Raw genomic sequence first — 20398 nt, forward strand, 5'->3', positions numbered from 1 at the left:
GGACTACAGGCATGCGCCAACATGCCCGGCTAATTTTTTATATATATATTAGTTGGCCAATTAATTTCTTTCTATTTATAGTAGAGACGGGGTCTCGCTCTTGCTCAGGCTGGTTTCGAACTCCTGACCTCGAGCAATCCGCCCGCCTCAGCCTCCCAGAGTGCTAGGATTACAGGCGTGAGCCACCACGCCGGGCAAGAAACGTCAAGTTTTGTTATTAACGCTAAAGTCGATGCTCGGCTGTGCACGTTCATCTGTGGCTGTTGACTATAGTCGACGCTCGTACTGAAGTGGTTAAAATTACATAAGAAGTTGCTGAAGAACTCAAGGTTGACCATTCTACCGTAATTCGGCATTTGAAGCAAACTGGAAGATGAAAAAACTTGGTAAGTGGGTGCCTCAGGAGCTGACCCCAAATCAAAGAATTGCTGTTTTGAAGCATCGTCTTCTCTTACTGTACACAACAATAAACCATTTCTTGATTGGATTGTGATGTGCAATGAAAAGTGTATTTTATAGACAACTGGTGACGACCAGCTCAGTGGTGGGACCAATAAGCAGCTTGAAAACACTTCCCAAAGCCAAACTTGCAGCAAAAAAAGGCCATAGTCACTGTTTGGTAGTATGCTGCTGGTCTGATCCATGACAGCTTTCTGAATCCTGGTGAAATCATTATATCTGAGAAGTATGCTCAACAAATCGATGAGATGTACCAAAAACTGCTATGCCTACAGCTGGCATTGGTCAACAGAAAGGGCCTCATTCATCTCCATGACAACACATAATCGCATCTCACATAACCAATGCTTCAAAAGTTGAACAAATTGGGCTACGAAGTTTTGCCTCAGCCACCATATTCACCTGACCTCTTGACAACTGACTACCACTTTACTTCTTCAAGCATCTCAACAACTTTTTGAGGAAAAAACGCTTCCACAACCAGCAAGATGCAGAAAATGCTTTCCAATAGTTCATCGAATCCCGAAGCATGGATTCTTATGCTTCAGGAATAAACAAACTTATTTCTCATTGGCAACAATGTGTTGATTGTAATGGTTCCTATTTTGATTAATAAAGATTTGTCTGAGGCCAGCCATGGTATCTCATGCCTATAATCCTAGCACTCTGGGAGGCCAAGGCAGGAGGCTTGCTCAAGGTCAAGAGTTCAAGATCAGCCTGAGCAAGAATGAGACCTCGTCTCTACTAAAAAAAAACTAGAAAGAAATTAGTTGGACAACTAAAAATATAGAAAAAATTAGCCAGGCATAGTGTCGCATGCCTGTAGTTCCAGCTACTTGGGAGGCTGAGGCAGGAGGATCGCTTGAGTCCAGGTGTTTGAGGTTGCTGTGAGATAGGTTGATGACATGGCACTCTAGCCCAGGCAACAGAGTGAGACTCTGTCTCAAAAAAAAAAAAGATGTGTTTGAGCCTATTTATGATTTAAAATTCATGGTCCAAAACCACAATTAATTTTGCATCAACCTAATATAGTTAATTAATTGGGAATTGATATTTATATATGGGATAAGACTCTACTTTGATTCTCACCACCATGGGTTATTAACTTATCGGGCATAATTTATTGAATAGTGTCTTCTTTTCCTATTGATATGCAGTGTCACCTCTGTCACAGAGCAAGCTTCCATACATGCATGGGTCTGCTTCTCTTATCTATCAGTTTTACACTAGCTGAATATACTATGTAGGTTAAAATTAAGCCCTGGGACAAATCATTTGTTTTATTCGTTAATCCATTTCTAAGTACATACCCTAGAGAAATTAGGGCTCAAACCCACCGCTAGACATTGGACAAATATTAAGAGTAACATTCGCCTGTAATCCTAGCACTCTGGGAGGCCGAGGCGGGCGGATTGCTCGAGGTCAGGAGTTCAAAACCAGCCTGAGCAAGAGCAAGACCCCATCTCTACTATAAATAGAAAGAAATTAATTGGCCAACTAATATATATATATATATATATATAAATTAGCTGGGCATGGTGGCACATGCCTGTAGTCCCAGCTACTCGGGAGGCTGAGGCAGAAGGATTACTTGAGCCTAGGAGTTTGAGGTTGCTGTGAGCTAGGCTGATGCCACGGCACTCACTATAGCTTGGGCAACAAGCGAGACTCTGTCTCAAAAAAGAGTAACATTTTTGGCTGCAAGCAGTGGCTCACACCTGTAATTCTAGCACTCTGGGAGGCTGAGGCAGGTGGATTGCTCAAGGTCAGGAGTTGGAAACCAGCCTGAGCAAGAGCGAGACCCCGTCTCTACTAAAAAAACATAGAAAGAAATTAATTGGCCAATTAAAAATATATAGAAAAAATTAGTCGGGCATGGTGGCACATGCCTGTAGTCCCAGCTACTCGGGAGGCTGAGGCAGAAGGATCGCTTGAGCCCAGGAGTTTGAGGTTGCTGTGAGCTAGGCTGATGCCACGGCACTAGAGCCGGGCAACACAGTGAGACTCATCTCAAAAGAAACCAAAACACCAATAAATAAATAAATAAAAGAGCAACATTTTTTTTGTACTAGCCTCAAATTGGAAATAACTTGAGTATAATGGAAATATTATTATACGCAAATAATGAATTACTACACAATAATGAAAAGTAGGAAACTACAGCAACATGCAACAACATAGTTTAACATGCGTATGTTGAGCAAAAAAGGTAAGACAAAAAGCGTATGTCTTGTATAATTATATGTCTCTGAAATTCAGGCAGAGTGTGGTACCTTACACTTATAAATCTAAGAGGTGGGAGGATCACTTGAGGCCAGGAGTTTGAGACTAGCCTGAGCAACATAGTGAGACTCATCTCTCTATAAAAAATAAGGAAAACAAAAGAAATTTCTGTGAAATTCAAGAAGAATAAACTAAACTGTATTGCTTAGAGCTGCATACCTAAATGGTACTAAAAAATGTAAAGATGTGGTTACCTTAACAGTCAGGAGATTGGTGGGGTGTGGTGGCTCATGCCTGTAATGGTACCACTCTGGGTGGCCAAAGTCAGAGGATCACCTAAGGTCAGGAATTTGAGACCAGCCTGAGTGAGAGCAAGAGCTCATCTCTACCAAAAACAGAAAAAAATTAGCTGGGCACCGTAGCATGAGCCTACAGTCACAGCTACTGAAGAGGCTGAGGGAGGAGGATCACTTGAGCCCAGGAGCCTGAGGTTGCAGTGAGCTGCGATGATGACGCCACTGCACTCTACCCAGGGCAACAAAGCAAAACTCTGACTCAAAAAAAGGGTCTATGAGAAGGGAAAGGAAAGGGATCATAGCAATGGTCTATATATTTACCTTCTGAATATCTATATGGGTGTTACTTTTATTAAAAAATTTTAAACTGGTCACTTATCCTATGTTTATATATTCTCTTTATGTGTATTCCCCTTCTCCTGCCACCCAAATTCTCTAAAGAGTTTTAATGAGACTCAAATAATATTTTTCCTGAAAGTATGATAGAAATATCCTTTAAATTGTCTGGGCCTGCTGTTTTGTGGCAAGATTTCAAATTATAGATTGAATTTACATAATAGCAGCACTCAGGTTATTTCTTTCGGGTAGGTTTTCCTAAAATTATATTTTTTCTAGGAATATGCTCATCTCAACTGAGTTTTCCTATTTTCTGAGCTAAAAGTTCTCATAGTAGTGAATTTTTAATCTACAGTTTATCTTCTTTTTAATCCTTAATTTCATTTAATTATCCCTTTTCTTATTCCTTATTGATCAATCTTAAAAGAAGTCTATTTTATTAGTTTTCAAAGAACTTTATTCTTAAGAGATTCTACTGTACATTTCCTTTAGTTTATTAATTTAAGGTATATGTTTTACATTGTTTCACTATCATTTTGGGGCATAATCACTTGTTATTATAATTTCTTTCTTTTTCTTTTAGAGATAGGGTCCTACCCAGGCTGGTCTTGAATGCCTGGATAAAGCAATCCTTTGGCTTCTGCCTCATGAACAGCTGGGACAATAGGCATGTGCCACTGCACCTGGCAAGTTCTTAGATTAATAATTTCTTAACTGGGCCGGCCGCAGTGGCTCACGCCTGTAATCCTAGCACTCTGGGAGGCCGAAGCGGGTGGATTGTTCAAGGTCAGGAGTTCGAAACCAGCCTGAGCAAGAGCAAGACCCCATCTCTATTATAAATAGAAATTAATTGGCCAACTAATACATATAGGGAAAAAAAAAAATTAGCTGGGCATGGTGGCGCATGCCTGTAATCCCAGCTACTCGGGAGGCTGAGGTAGCAGGATCGCTTGAGCCCAGGAGTTTGAGGTTGCTGTGAACTAGGCTGACGCCATGGCACTCACTCTAGCCTGAGCAACAAAGTGAGACTCTGTCTTAAAAAAATAAAAAAAAATAATTTCTTAACTGAACTCCAGGCTCAGCATTTATTTTTTTATTAAATAACATAAGCATTTAAGGCTATGAATCTCCCTCTAGTTACTAGTTTGGGTATATACCACAACTATTTTATTCAGTTTTAAATTTATTAACATATTATGATTTTATTTTTGACATGAGTAATTTGTAAGTATTTTTAATATTTATCTTTTGTCTTTTTATAAGCAGGATTTGAACCTCAGTTTGTCTGAGACTAGGAGCCCACCCCATATTCCTTTGCATTCTGGCTTATTAATCAATAAATAGTGAACAAAATATTTAATACAGCTTACATGGCTCTCAGCATGATCTGGCCCCCACAACCTGTTACCTAGACTCATTTTAAACTGTGTTAACTCTACTTTATTCTGTGTTTTGGCCACAAAAGCTTTCTTTCACTTCCCTGTAATTGTCATGACTTTTCACACTTACTAGCCTAAAATATTTGCTCTGGCCTTATTCTTTTTAAATAACAAAAGAAGCCTATTAAGTTTTTTAGCTTAATCATTACCTGCTCAGTGAAACTAAGTTAATTACTTCTATTATATACAGTACTCTCAAAACCTTAGGTAACACTTCATAACAGCACTTAAACAGTAAGATCCATGAAGGTAGGGGAAGTATCCAGATTTGCTCACCACTGTCTCTATGCTAAATACATAGAATACAATCATGTTGCAATAAATACTCATTGAATGAATAAATGAACAAATATTTACTGTATTACAAGTACTACAGTAGGCTTCAGTTAGAAAAAGTTGAAGAACAGTTGCTGTCTCTGGGAATTCACTATGTCATTTCCTTTTTTATACCATCTCTTTTCTTTTTTTCATTTCCCAATACTTGCATTACCTATACCATCTCTTTAGGGCATATATTATACCCTTCTCTTCATAATCAGTTAAAATCCCAGAATACAACTTTGTGGAAAAATATGTGTTTAACATTGCTAGCTATGATATCAGAATTTGCTGGAACAAAAAGGTTAACCCTACTATGTCAATGAATTGGGCCTTGTTAAAAAAAAAGAAAAAGAAAAGAAAAAAATATAATTAAAAAATGTTAAAAATGTTTTAAAAAAGGTTAACCTAAAGCTTTTTCTTGAAGCACATCCATGTTTTAAAGCCTCAGTAATTAAAATGGTATGATACCATTTTGATACCAAAATAGACTGACAGAAAAGAGTATAAAAATATTTTAAAAGATTCTAAGATTCAAAGATAAATAAGAACTTAATATAGGATAAAGTTATCATTTCAAGTAAGTAGAAAAACAATAAATTAATCAATAAACGGTAGTACTACCACTTAAATACTTGAAATGAAAATTAAATCTCTAACTTGTATCTTGGCCATGCACGGTTGCTCACACCTATAATCCTAGCACTCTAGGAGGCGCTCAGGAGTACCGCTCGAGGTCAGGAGTTTGAGACCAGCCTGAGCAAGAGGAGACCCTGTCACTACTAAAAAAAAGAAAGAAATTAGACGGACACTAAAGATATATATAGAAAAAATTATCTGGGCATGGTGGCACATGCCTGTAGTCCCAGCTTCTCGGGAGGCTGGGACTACAGGCAGTAAGACTGCTTGAGCCAAGGAGTTTGAGGTTGCTGTGAACTAGGCACTTGAGCATGGGCAACAGAGCGAGACTCTTGTTTAAAAAAAAAAAAAATTAAATCTCTAACTCATATCTAATACTCAAGTCCTATTTAAGTGATTTAAAAGACTCAAATGTAAAAAAGCAAGATGCAGACTACATATAAATAAATTACATAAATTGTGATACATTCCTACCATGGAATAAGGTAATTCTGTATGTTCTGATAACAAGGTCTCTCAGACACCTTAAGAGAAAAGTTTAAGTTACAAAAATCAATGTATAGTATAGTATATTAACACTTAGATAAAACAACAGCTTTACATGTGTACACATTTGTAAATGCAAACCAAAAGATATGAAAAAATATACAATATATTGTTAATAGTGTTACCCATGGAGAGAATGGGATATAAGAGGAATTGAGTTAATGTGAAAAAGACTTTTACTTTTGAATCAGTAAACTACTAGTTTCATTGAATTATTTACAGAAAGCATGTATTACTTTTAAAATTTGAACAAAAATCCCATATATCCTTTAGAAGAAAAGTATTTTTATATGGATGCATACAAATAATCTCTATATGCAGGATCCACCAAGGCAGATAACAGAGGATATGAGTAAGAATGAACATGCTATATTAAGCAAAAGAAAATCAATTTACACATGGTGAGTATTATATTGATTTATTTGAAATATCAAACATTTTTTATTTTATTACCTATGCCTTTGGTATTATATCTAAGAAATCATTGCCAAGTTCAATATGGCGAAGTTTTTGCCATATGGTTTTCTTCTAAGATTTTATGGTTTTAGATCTTACATTTAGGTCTTTAGTCAATTTTTTTTTTGAGATAGGGTCTTGCTCTGTCACTGGAGTTAGAGTGCAGTGGTTTCATCATAGCTCACGGCCACCTCAAGCTCCTGTGCTCAAGCGATTCTCCTGCCTGAGTCATCTGAGTAGCTGGGACTACAGGTGTGTGTTGCAACACCTGACTAATTTTTCTATTTTTGGTAGAGAAGGGGTCTTGCTCTTGCTCAGGTTGGTCTCAAACTCCTAGCTTCAAGCAATGCTCCCAGCCTCTGCCTCCTGAAGTGCTAAGATTACAGGCATGAGCCACCATGGTCCTTTAATCAATTTTTTTTTTTTTGAGACAGAGTCTCACTTTGTTGCCCAGGCTAGTGAGTGCCGTGGCGTCAGCCTAGCTCACAGCAACCTCAAACTCCTGGGCTGAAGCAATCCTGCTGCCTCAGCCTCCCGAGTAGCTGGGACTACAGGCATGCGCCACCATGCCCGGCTAATTTTTTCTATATGTATTAGTTGGCCAATTAATTTGTTTCTATTTATAGTAGAGATGGGGTCTCGCTCTTGCTCAGGGTGGTTTTGAACTCCTGACCTTGAGCAATCCGCCCGCCTCAGCCTCCCAGAGTGCTAGGATTACAGGCATGAGCCACCGCGCCTGGCCTTCCCCATTGATCTTTAAGTTGTTTCTACTTTTTCATTACAGACTTCATAGTTACACATTTACCTTACGCCCGGCTCTTTAATCAATTTTGAGTTAAATTTTGTATATGGTGTAAGGTAAGAGTACAACTTCATTCTTTTGCATATGAATATCTAGTTTCCCCAAAACCATCTAAAAAAAATTTTTTTTTTTCTAAATCTTGCTACTTGGATTGAATCCTAGCAGCACTATTTGTTGACAACATTGTCCCTTCCCCATTGAATAGTTTTGGCACCTTTGTCAAAAATCATTTGACCATATATGCAAGGGCTTATTTCTGAGTTCTCTATTCTATTCCACTGCTATACATGTCTTTATGCTAACATCACACTGTTTTGATTACCATAGGTTTGTAGAAAAAACAAATTGGACTTTATGAATATTAGAACATTTTCTACATCAAAAGACACAAAAGAATAAAAAGGCAAGCCACAGAATGGGAAAAAATATTTGCAAATCAGATACCTAATGAAGGACTAATATCTGGAATATACAGAGAATTTCTAAACCTCAACAACATAAAAACAACCAACCTGAATCAAAAATTGTCAAAGGAACTAAATAAACATTTGTCTAAAGGTATACAAATGGCCAATAAGCAAAGATATTCAACATCACTAATCATTAGGGAAATGTAAATCAAAACTACAATAAGATACCACCTAATGTTCATTTAGAAAGCCACTATCAAAAAATATGGAAAATTACAAGTGAGGATATAATGTAATTAAAACTCTGTGTGTTGTTGGTGAGAATGTAAAATGGTATGGGTGCTTTGAAAAATAGTATGACAGTTCCTCAAAAAATTAAAAATAGAATTATGGTATGATCCAACAATTTCACTTCTGGGTACATATACTAAGGGCTGAAAGCAGGGTCTGGAAGAGGTATTAGTATACTCTCTCAGCAGCATTTTTCACAATAGCTAAAACGTGAAAACTCAAGTGTCCACCAATGTATGAATGGATAAACGAAATGTGGTACGCATATATAATAGGCATAGAAATAGTGTGATCTCAACTCACACAGCTATATACTGGATAAAATAAATCTTTATGCGCCTTGATTTCCTATCTGTAAAGTGAGGGCCTTTAGATTGGATTGTTATATCCCCTTTGCTTTCCTAATTATGTATAATTTGAAACAGTCACAAGAACAGTTTTTGAAAAAAAAACAGGCCTTACATAATGAAAGGTTACAAGAAAAAATGAATAATTCAGCTATGTATGGTTGTACAAAGCTGGTTTCTTCTATTCAAATAATATGTTAAACAATGAATTACCTTTTATTATTCTCTTGCTCTTCTTCTTCTGGTAATGGCTTCTGCTTTTTCCTGGTCTGTTCTTCTAACAGCCAACTTTTCCTCTTCAAACCCTTCTTATGTTCTGGGTTCAGGTTTACACTCTGAACAACAGCCTCAATTACATCTGTAACTGTATCAGGACCGAGGTGCCGTGTTGCTCCTTCTTCGCCTTCATTCAATTCTGGGCTGACAAACTGGGCAGCCTGGATTGCTTGCATTGATACCACAGCTTGAAGAGGACATTTACGAGGTCGACCTGGTCTGCGTTTTACAAAGTTATTCCCTGTCCTGGCCTGCCTTTGAAGTTTTTTGGCTTTTAAAATTTTATTGACATGGTCTAGGTTTTTCTTGGTGGCCAAGATTTTGTCATAATTGCACATTTTCCGAGCTTGGCGCTGCATAGCTTCCACCACACTTCTCTTGATATGATGGGGAGAACAGCTGCTTGTCAACTTTTCAGAAAGGAGTGAGATGCTATTATTGCAAGAGTCACTTGGGACTGCAGGCACTAAAAGACTGTCTGGTTTTCCCAGAGTTCGCTCCTTGCTGTGACTACGGCCGGGACTGGAAGGAGGTGGTGCAGAGGCAGTTGCAATCACAGCATCAGTATTTTTTTCCACGGGCTCTTGGTCCTCATGTTGTACCATCCGCTGCAGCAGACTATCTACAGAATCATCCCCAGAAGCAACCAATCTTGGACTTCGAGAGGGAACTCCATTTACTAAAAAAGACAACAAATCAAACATAGACAAAATTAAACAAAGCTAGTCATACAAATAATTTATTACACAGATAAAAGGCAAGGAATACTGCTCTATTTTCCACATCAAGATGTGGTCTTTACACAGAAAGACCATATGTATTGGTCTTTCATAGGTACATTGACAGTTTACTTTCCCGAATAAAGTATATTACAATAAGCATAATAAAATCAAAATTGGCTGCCTCCCTAAAAATAAGTGGATTAAAAAGAACAAGTCTTGTTCTCTGAGATAAGGAGCAAAAAGAAATAATGTTTGGGCCGGGCGCGGTGGCTCACACCTGTAATCCTAGCACTTTGGGAGGCCGAGGCGGGCGGATTGCTCAAGGTCAGGAGTTCGAAACCAGCCTGAGCGAGACCCCGTCTCTACCAAAAATAGAAATAAATTAATTGACCAACTAAAAATATATATACAAAAAATTAGCCGGGCATGGTGGCGCATGCCTGTAGTCCCAGCTACTCGGGAGGCTGAGGCAGTAGGATCGCTGAGCCCCGGAGATTGAGGTTGCTGTGAGCCAGGCTGACGCCACGGCACTCACTCTAGCCTGGGCAACAAAGTGAGACTCTGTCTCAAAAAAAAAAAAAAAAAAAGAAATAATGTTTAATTACTCAAAAATGAAGGTCCAGTCAAGCTAAGGGACTTAAATGTTGGATGAAGATCTAAGCTTTAATCATAAGTGACATTTCCAGTTCAGATTTTTTTTCTGACAATGTTTTAAGTACAAAAGATTAGAGGTGCAGATTTCTTCTTGGGAAAAGCTTGGAAATTAGACTCGATAAACATCTGTACGAACTCTTCGTAAAGAATACATGTTGAAGGAAAAATTAGAAAGTGGTCTTAGATAAATCTTGTTATCTTACCCAATAATTTTGTGATATTTCTTTTTTCAACAGATCACTCAGCAAGTTTTTATAACTATTATTAAAGTGAGAACTACTGAACCTCCTATGGAAGGCTGTTAGTTTTATGATATTGCAAAAAACAGTTCAGAATAAGCTACTTCCCAAGCTGCTTGGTTTACTACTAATGATCCATCACAGGTCATACTTCCCCAATCTAATTAATGGACTTCTTATCTATATGACTTTAAAATGTGACACTACTCTAGAAACCACTTTATCAGCTCCAGGCATTCTAGATTCCAATCTCATCAGACTAAGCTGGAATTCTCAAATTACTAATAATTTCCTTCAAATAATATCTAAAATCCCTGTCTAAATTTGACATTTAAAAATTTTTCAAACTCTCAGCTATATTTGATATCACAACTCATTAAATTCCTGCCTACATTGTTTCTGCAATACACTTTAACTTCCAATTACTTATCACTCTGTTAAATTTAACTGTGGAGGCCTACTATTCATTCTTTATTTCACAGAGAGGACACCACTTTCTTAAAGAAAACTTTCTTCACCACACTGCACACCCCCCTTACCCCTCTTAAGTTTCTCCTTTCCTAGCATTAATCACATTTCTAATTATTGGGTTAATGTATGTAATATTCAAACAATGTTTGGTCCACTAAGGCAGTGACTATATTCATCAAACTCCCTTGGTATCTTTAATGACCAGGACATAATTTGTTAACACATGGCTGGGCATAGTGGCTCATACCTCTAATTCTGGCACTCTGGGAGGCTGAGGTAGAGGATCACTTAAACTCAGGAATTTGAGACCAGCCTGAGCAAGAGTGAGACCCATTTCTACTAAAAATAGAAAAAATTAGCTGGGCGTAGAAGAATGCACCTGTAGTCCCAGCTATTCAGAAGATTGAGGCAGGAGGATTTCTTAAGCCCAGGAATTTGAGGTTACAGTGAGAGAGGATGACGCCACTATACTCTAGTTGGGGTGACAAAGTGTGAGTCTGTCTCAATAATAAAAAAAAAGGTAGGTGAAGAATGATTCTTGGGCTTAAAATCTTAGAGATTATTTTTACATACTCTTTGCGTTCATCAACTGCTCAGCACTACTAATGTATTTAATCCATCAGTATCTTTTTTTTTTTTGAGACAGAGTCTCACTCTGTTGCCTGGGCTAGAGTACCGTGGCATGAGCCTAGCTCACAGCAACCTCAAACTCCTGGGCTCAGGCGATCCTCCTGCCTCAGCCCTTCAAGTAGCTGGGACTACAGGCATGTGCAACCATGCCTGACTAATTTTTTTCTATATATTTTAAGTTGTCCAGTTAATTGCTTTCTATTTTTTTTTTAGTAGAGACAGGGTCTTGCTCTTGCTTAGGCTGGTCTTGAACTCCTGAGCTCAAATGATCTTCCCACCTCAGCCTCCCAGAGTACTAGGATTACAGGAGTGAGCCACAGTGCCCGGCCCATCAGTATCAATTTAAATCCTAAAATGGGTACATTGTTTTGAAGCCTAATTCCTGAGCCAATTACCGAGAACTACCCAACTCTTCATTTTTTGAATTGTTTCTCTCTTCCCAAGTTCTGGCCTACCAAATTGTATTTCCTGGTAGTCTAAGATCCAATGATGGGCACTACATTTTAGATAGAACTTATTTTCAAAATTAACTTTACTGTAGTAAAATGTTGCATAAAGTCAAAAACACCCTTTTTCTGCATACATTTTTCCGTTTTGACAAATTTACCACATAGTCACCATCATAATCAATATCTAGAACATTTTAGTCACACTGAAAAGTTCCCTTGGGCCCTTTCCAACAAAAATCTATCTGTCTGTCATCCACAGTCCCAGGGAAGAAACCAATGGTCTAATTCCTCTTATTATAGATTAAATTTGCTTTTCTAGAATTTCACGTAAATGAAAAGATAAAAAGTATGTACTCTACTGTTGTATGGCTTCATTTACATAGCACGATTTTGAGAGTTATTCATGTTGCTGAATTCTGTTTTATTGCTCCTATTCACATATTTCTTTTTAATGTTCAATTGTATGATCACAGTACAATTTCATTATACATTCACCTGGATATCTGAGTTGTTTCAAGTTTCTGGCCATAAATAAAAAAAGCTCTTATGAATATTTTTGTATATGACATTTTGTTTAAATATACTGTTATTCCTCTTGGGTCAAAAGCTAAGATTAAAATTACTAGGTCTTGGCTGGGCGCTGTGGCTCACACCTGTAATCTTAGCATTCTGGGAGGCCGAGGAGGGCGGATTGCTCAAGGTCAGGAGTTTGAAACTAGCCTGAGCAAGAGTGAGACCTCATCTCTGCTATAAATAGAAAGAAATTAATTGGCCAACTAATATATACAGAAAAAATTAGCCAGGCATGGTGGCACATGCCTGTAGCCCCAGCTACTCAGGAGGCTGAGGCAGGAGGATCGCTTGAGCCTAGGAGTTTGAGGTTGCTGTGAGCTAGGCTCATGCCACGGCACTCACTCTAGCCTGGGCAACAAAGCGAGACTCTGTCTCAAAAAAAAAAAAAAAAAAAAAATCTCATTATTCATTCAAGGGTTGGTGAACCTTTTCTGTAAAAAGCCTGAGTAAATATTTTAGGCTTTTGAGGATACATATAATGTATGTCCCATACTATTATTCTTTTTTGTCCCCAAGCTTTTAAAAATGTAAAAACCATCCTTAGCTTGAGGGCTACACAAAAATAGATACTGGACTGCATAAAGCCCACAGGCTGAGTTTCCGTACCCTAGTCTAGGCAGACATCATCAAAATTAGTCATTCACTGTTAAAGAACATAGAAGTTTCTCCCCAAGGTAATATAAAAATAAAGCACCGGCTGGGGGCAGTGGCACATGCCTGTAATCCTACCACTCTGGGAGGTTTAGGTGGGAAGACTGCTTGAAATCAGGAGTTTGAGGTTGCTCTGAGCTAGACTGACCCCACAGTACTCTAGCCTGGGCGACAGAGCAAGACTGTCTCAAAAAAACAAGAAAAACAAAAAAGCACCAACAGAGACATAAATATCACTGCTGTCTGAATTCTAGTATACTTTTGGCACAACTGGACTAATAAAGAGCTTCTGAGGATAATAACAAAGTAAATGATTGAAAATAATCACCAAGTAAATGCCACAAATAACATATTGATACATTTTGACAATGAGGCCTTGTACTGGCTGGGTGTGGTAGCTCACGCCTGTAATCCTAGCACTCTAGCCCGGGCAACAGAGTGAGACTCTGTCTTAAAAAAAAATAATAAATTAATAAAAAATTAGAGGAGAATCAAGATGGCGGACAAGAAACACCACCAAACAGAGTGTCTCTGCAGAAAAGTCAGATTCTAGCAGAAATTAGAAGAAAGAAGCAAGACGACAAGCATACAGGGGAGGAGGGTCGAAGGAGGGGTACCTGAGACCACGGGAGACTCAATGGGAGGAGGTTGTGGAGGAAAACGGGAAGCTGAGACCGCCGGAGCAGCCCGGAGACCAGCGGGAAGGGTAGGTGGATAAAGCCAAGTTTCTCCTCCCCTGCATCTCGGACTGCTGGTGGGCTCCCCAGAGGGTGGAGAGACCTGCGGACACCAGCCCAGAGACCGCCACCAGTGAGCGGTAAGCCAGTAGTGGAGGAGGCACCAGGCTCCCAAATCCCTAGGGGCACCTCCGTGTCCATAGACCCGAGCTGCACGGCAGGCGCCATATTGCCTCATTCTCCCCTCCCCCAACCCTACCCGCAGCTGCCCAGAGAGACAATATAGCCACCAGCCGGAGGCACCTCCAGGGAACGGGACCTTCCCTGTTAGGACCCTACGGCTGACTAAGGGGAACTCAGACTGCGAGCTCCCTACCCACCAGCTCTCCCAGGTGCTGCTGGAAAGGTGATCCCAGGAGAATGGGGCAGACCCTGCGGATGAGAGACATAGACCCAGCTTGGGCTCCCTGTGGGTGAAGTGGGACTGGCACTCCTCTTCCTGGTGGGGATACAGTTTGAACTCTGGGGCCCAGAGGTCAGACCTGCAGACCAGATCCTTTGCACCGAGGTCTTCCATTGCCCGGGGCACAGAAGGGATATACGTGAACAGCCTACTGAGTTGTGTGTGCCTTCAGGAGCAGATCAGCGTCCTAGACGGCAACCCTCCTCCCAAAGGGAGGCCGTGAGCCCAGCCCAGGTGGCTTTCTTGCACAGGGAACCACCCCACCGGCATCACAGTCAGGGGAGGCCTGGTGGCGTGTGGTCTGGCCTGCTGGCAGGGGCCCAGGAGTAGCTGCCGAGTTGGGGAGGGTGGAAAGAAGCCAGGCCCGCTCCAGACTACCGGTCTCAGACAGCCCCACCCCCACACCCAGACTTTCTGGCTGAGCGGGACCATTCCAGCCCTGCCCTGACAGCTTTTCCTGGAAGCAGAGAACAAAACTTTGACCCCTGCTAACGGCATTGGTGGTGCCTGAGGGCAGGCTTACCCAAACCAGCTCCGCCCAGGCTCTCTCCTAGACCAGCCCTCACTGAGGGGGAGAAAAGGACACACCTGGAAGTCCCAGGGCCCCACCGACTACCTGAGGCACTAGAGTGCCTCTCTACAGGAACAAGAGCTGATAACAGGACACAAAAACAACAGTGTAGCCTGTTCCTCCAAGCAAGCGCCACCTACTGACAGAGAGGACATCCTGCACACCCTTTTCACCACACCTACTGACTCATTATACAGGGAGTTGTCAAATCTTACCCACAGACACCACCTACCGGCTCAGAAACTAAACAAGGCGTGTGAATACCCAAACGAAAACCTAAAGGAAAGAAACAACAACTGATCGACATGGGAAGAAATCAGCGAAGGAACTCTGGAAATATGAAGAACCAAACAGAAAACACACCCCCAAAGAGGAGTACCAGCCCCCTAGAAACAGACACCAACCAAAATCAGGCAACCAAAATGACAGAAGAGGAATTTAGAATGTGGATCATAAGAAAATTCAACGACCTGCAAGAATAACTCAATAGCCAACACAAAGAAACCACAAAAAGCCTCTAGGACCTGGAACAAAAATTCACTAAAGAAATCGACACAATGAAGAAAAGTTTAACTGAACTACTGGAAATGAAGAATCAATTCAGGGAACTACAAAATACAGTGCAAAGTCTCAAGAACAGGGTAGATCAAACAGAAGAAAGAATCTCAGAGATTGAAGATAACACCCTCCAATTAAATAAATCAGTCACAGAGATAGAGCAGAGAAACAAGAGAAAAGAGGAAAGCCTACAAGAGATGTGGGATTATGTGAAGAAACCTAATGTGAGGGTCATAGGGTTACCAGAAGGGGAAGAAGACAACACTCAAGGGTTGGACAAGCTATTTGAAGATATAATAGAGGAAAATTTCCCAGGCCTTGCTCAAAATCTCAATATACAAGTTCAAGAAGGTCAGAGGACCCCCGGGAGATTCAATGCAAACAGAAAGACGTCACGATATGCAGTCATCAGACTGACCAAAATATCAACTAAAGAGGCCCTTCTAAGAGCTGTAAGACGAATGAAGCAAGTAACATACACAGGAAAGCCAATTTGAATAACACCAGACTTCTCTACTGAGGCTTTACAAGCAAGGAGAGACTGGGGCCCCATTCTCACTCTTCTGAAACAAAACAATGCCCAGCCTAGAATCTTATTCCCTCCAAAACTAAGTTTCATATATGAAGGAGAAAAAAAGACATTCTCAGATAAGCAAAGTCTCAGAGAATTCACCAAGGCAAGACCAGCCCTACAAGAAGTACTCAAAACAGTGTTACGCACGGAACACCATAATAAAAACTCATGAATATAAAAACAACCAAAACCCAAAGATTAAAGGCCAGATATTACAATGGCTCAAGAGATAAATCAAAGCGACAACATCCAACCCAACAGAAGGAACACTAATCTACCTTACCTATCAGTTCTCTCAATAAATGTGAAAGGCTTAAACTCTCCACTCAAGAGACATAGGCTGGCTGAATGGATAAGAAAATACAGGCCAAGTATATGCTGTCTTCAGGAAACACATCTGCAAGGATGCATATAGACTAAAAGTAAAAGGGTGGAGATCAGTATTCCAAGCAAGTGGAAGCCAAAAGAAGGCTGGCGTGGCAGTTCTAATTTCAGACGATTTAGTTTTTAAACCAACAAAAGTAGTGAAAGACAAAGAGGGTCATTATATAATGCTGAAGGGGACACTTCAACAGGAAGAGATAACAATTTTAAATATATATGCTATATGCACCCAACTTAGGTGCACCCAATTTCATAAAGCAAACCTTACTGGATCTAAGCAAATGGATTAATAGCAACTCCATAATCACCGGAGATTTTAACACCCCACTGACGGCACAAGACAGATCCTCCAAACAGAAAATTAATAAAGAAATAATGGACTTAAACAAAACTCTGGAACAATTGGGTCTGACTGACATTTACAGGACATTCTACCCAAAATCCACTGAATATACGTTCTTCTCATCAGCTAACGGGACATTCTCTAAGATTTACCATATCCTAAGACACAAAATTAACCAACCTCCTACTAAATGATTCCTTCATAAATGAAGAAATCAAAATGGAAATAAAAAAATTCTATGAACAAAATGACAACGGAGAGACAAGTTATCAAATCCTCTGGGACACAGCTAAAGCAGTTCTGAGAGGAAAGTTTATCTCCATAAATGCCTATAACCAAACGTCAAAAAGATCACAAATAGACAATCTAATGAAACGACTCAAAGAGCTGGAAAAAGAACAGACCAACCCCAAACCCAGCAGAAGTGAAATCAACAAGATCAAATCAGAACTAAACGAAATTAAAAACAGAGAAGCTATTCAGGAAATTAATAAAACAAAAAGTTGGTTCTTCGAAAAAATAAACAAAATTGACATGCCATTGGCTAAGCTAATGAAAAGCAGAAAAGAGAAATCTCTAATAAGCTCCATCAGGAACAAAAAAGGAGATATCACAACTGATCCCAAAGAGATACAAGATATAATTTATGAATATTATAAAAATCTTTATGCACACAAACTGGAAAATGTGGAGGAAATGGACAAATTTCTAGAAACACACAGCCTCCCTAGGCTCAACCAGGAAGAAACAGATTTCCTGAACAGACCAATCTCAAGAGCTGAAATAGAAACAGCAATTAAAAATCTCCTTAAAAAGAAAAGTCCTGGTCCAGATGGTTTCACACCCGAAATTTACCACACTTACAAAGAACTAGTACCTATCTTGCAGAAACTATTCCACAACATCGAGAAGAACAGAAACCTCCCAGACACCTTTTATGTAGCGAATATTACTCTGAGACCAAAACCAGGAAAGGATGCAACACAAAAAAAGAAAACTACAGACCAATATCCCTAATGAATATAGATGCACAAATTTTCAACAAAGGCCGGGCGCGGTGGCTCACGCCTGTAATCCTAGCACTCTGGGAGGCCGAGGCGGGCGGATTGCTTGAGGTTGGGAGTTCGAAATCATCCTGAGTGAGACCCCGTCTCTACTAAAAATAGAAAGAAATTAATTGACCAACTAAAAATATATATACAAAAAAAAATTAGCTGGGCATGGTGGTGCATGCCTGTAGTCACAGCTACTTGGGAGGCTGAGGCAGTAGGATCGCTTGAGCCCAGGAGTTTGAGGTTGCTGTGAGCTAGGCTGACGCCACGGCACTCACTCTAGCCAGGGCAACAAAAGTGACACTCTGTCTCAAAAAAAAAAAAAAAAAAAAAAAAAAAAAAAATTTTTTTTTAACAAAATCTTAGCTAACTGAATCTAGACGCTTATCAAAAAAATAATCCATCACGACCAAGTGAGCTTCATCCCTGGGATGCAGGGATGGTTCAACATACGTAAATCTAGAAATGCAATTCACCACATAAACAGAAGCAAAAACAAAGACCACATGATTCTTTCAATAGATGCAGAAAAAGCTTTTGACAAAATTCAACACCCTTTCATGATACGAACACTTAATAAAATAGGCATAGAAGGGACATACCTAAAAATGATACAAGCCATATATGACAGACCCATAGCCAACATTATATTGAATGGGGAAAAATTGAAAGCATTCCCACTTAGAACTGGAACCAGACAAGGCTGCCCACTATCTCCACTTCTATTCAACATAGTGCTGGAAGTCCTGGCTACAGCAATCAGACAGGAAAGTGGAATTAAAGGTATCCAAATAGGGGCAGAAGAGATCAAACTTTCACTGTTTGCTGATGATATGATATTATATCTAGAAAACCCCAAAGATTCAACCAAGAAACTCCTGGAACTGATAAATGAGTTTAGTAAAGTCTCAGGATACAAAATCAATACACAGAAATCAGAGGCATTCATATACGCCAACAACAATCTAATTGAGAACTAAATCAAAGACTCAATTCCCTTCACAATAGCAACAAAGAAATTAAAGTACCTAGGAATATACTTAACCAAGGAGGTAAAAGACCTCTACAGGGAGAATTATGAAACACTGAGGAAGGAAATAGCAGAGGATGTAAACAGATGGAAATCCATACCATGCTCGTGGATCAGCAGACTCAACATCATTAAAAATGTCTATACTACCCAAACTGATCTACAGATTCAATGCAATACCTATTAAAATCCCATCAGCATTCTTCACAGATATAGAAAAAATAATTTTACGCTTTGTATGGAACCAAAGAAGACCCCGAATATCAACAGCAATTCTAGGCAACAAAAACAAAATGGGAGGCATTAATATGCCAGATATCAAACTATAGTACAAAGCTGTAGTACTTAAATCAATCTGGTATTGGCACAAAAATAGGAATATTGACCAGTGGAACAGCTCTGAGAATCCTGATATAAAACCATCCTCATATAGCCATCTAATCTTTGACAAAGTAGACAAAAACATACGCTGGGGAAAAGAATCCCTTTTCAATAAATGGTGCTGGGAAAACTGGATAGCCACCTGTAGAAGGCTAAAACAGGACCCACACCTTTCACCTCTCACAAAAATCAACTCACGATGGATAACAGACTTAAACCTAAGGTATGAAACTATTAGAATTCTAGAGGAAAAAGTTGGAAACACTCTCCTAGACATTGGCCTAGGCAAAGAGTTTATGAAGAAGTCTCCAAAGGCAATCAAAGCAGCAACAAAACTAAATAAATGGGACATGATCAAACTACAAAGCTTCTGCACAGCCAAAGAAATAGTCATGAAAGTAAACAGACAACCTACAAAATGGGAGAAAATTTTTCCATCCTACGCATCCGATAAGGGACTAATAACTAGAATATACTTAGAACTCAAGAAAATCAGCAAGAAAAAATCAAATAACCCTATTAAAAAGTGGGCAAAGGACTTGAACAGAAACTTTTCTAAAGAAGACAGAAGAATGGCCAACAAACATATGAAAAAATGCTCAACATCTCCAATCATCAGGGAAATGCAAATCAAATCCACAATGAGATATCACTTAACTCCAGTGAGAATGGCCTTTATCAAAAAGTCTCCAAACAATAAATGCTGGCGTGGATGCGGAGAGAGAGGAACACTCCTACACTGCTGGTGGGACTGCAAACTAGTTCAACCTCTGTGGAAAGCAATATGGAGATACCTTAAAGCGATACAAGTAAATCTACCATTTGATCCAGCAATCCCATTGCTGGGCATCTACCCAAAAGATCCAATGACACTCTACAAAAAAGACACCTGCGCTCGAATGTTTATAGCAGCACAATTCATAATTGCAAGGCTGTGGAAACAGCCCAAGTGCCCATCAATCCAAGAATGGATTAATAAAATGTGGTATATGTATACCATGGAGTATTATTCAGCTCTAAGAAACAACGGTGATATAGCACATCTTATATTTTCCTGGTTAGAGCTGGAACCCATACTATTAAGTGAAGTTTCCCAAGAATGGAAAAACAAGCACCACATATACTCACCAGCAAATTG

The 20398-nt window shown here is 39.5% G+C and overlaps 1 protein-coding gene across 9 annotated transcripts in view; it reads right to left on the reverse strand.

Annotated features, from left to right (window-relative positions):
* ASH1L (ASH1 like histone lysine methyltransferase) overlaps nt 1–20398 on the reverse strand; it is a 208151-nt gene that overhangs the window by 103242 nt on the left and 84511 nt on the right. For all 9 annotated transcript variants that reach the window (XM_076000205.1, XM_076000203.1, XM_076000204.1 and 6 more), the window contains one exon: nt 8776–9517. In XM_076000205.1, coding sequence (XP_075856320.1) covers nt 8776–9517 — 742 coding nt within the window. The remainder of the gene's footprint in view (nt 1–8775; nt 9518–20398) is intronic.

Source organism: Microcebus murinus, chromosome 2 (genome assembly GCF_040939455.1).
Source record: "Microcebus murinus isolate Inina chromosome 2, M.murinus_Inina_mat1.0, whole genome shotgun sequence".
NCBI lineage: Eukaryota > Metazoa > Chordata > Mammalia > Primates > Cheirogaleidae > Microcebus > Microcebus murinus.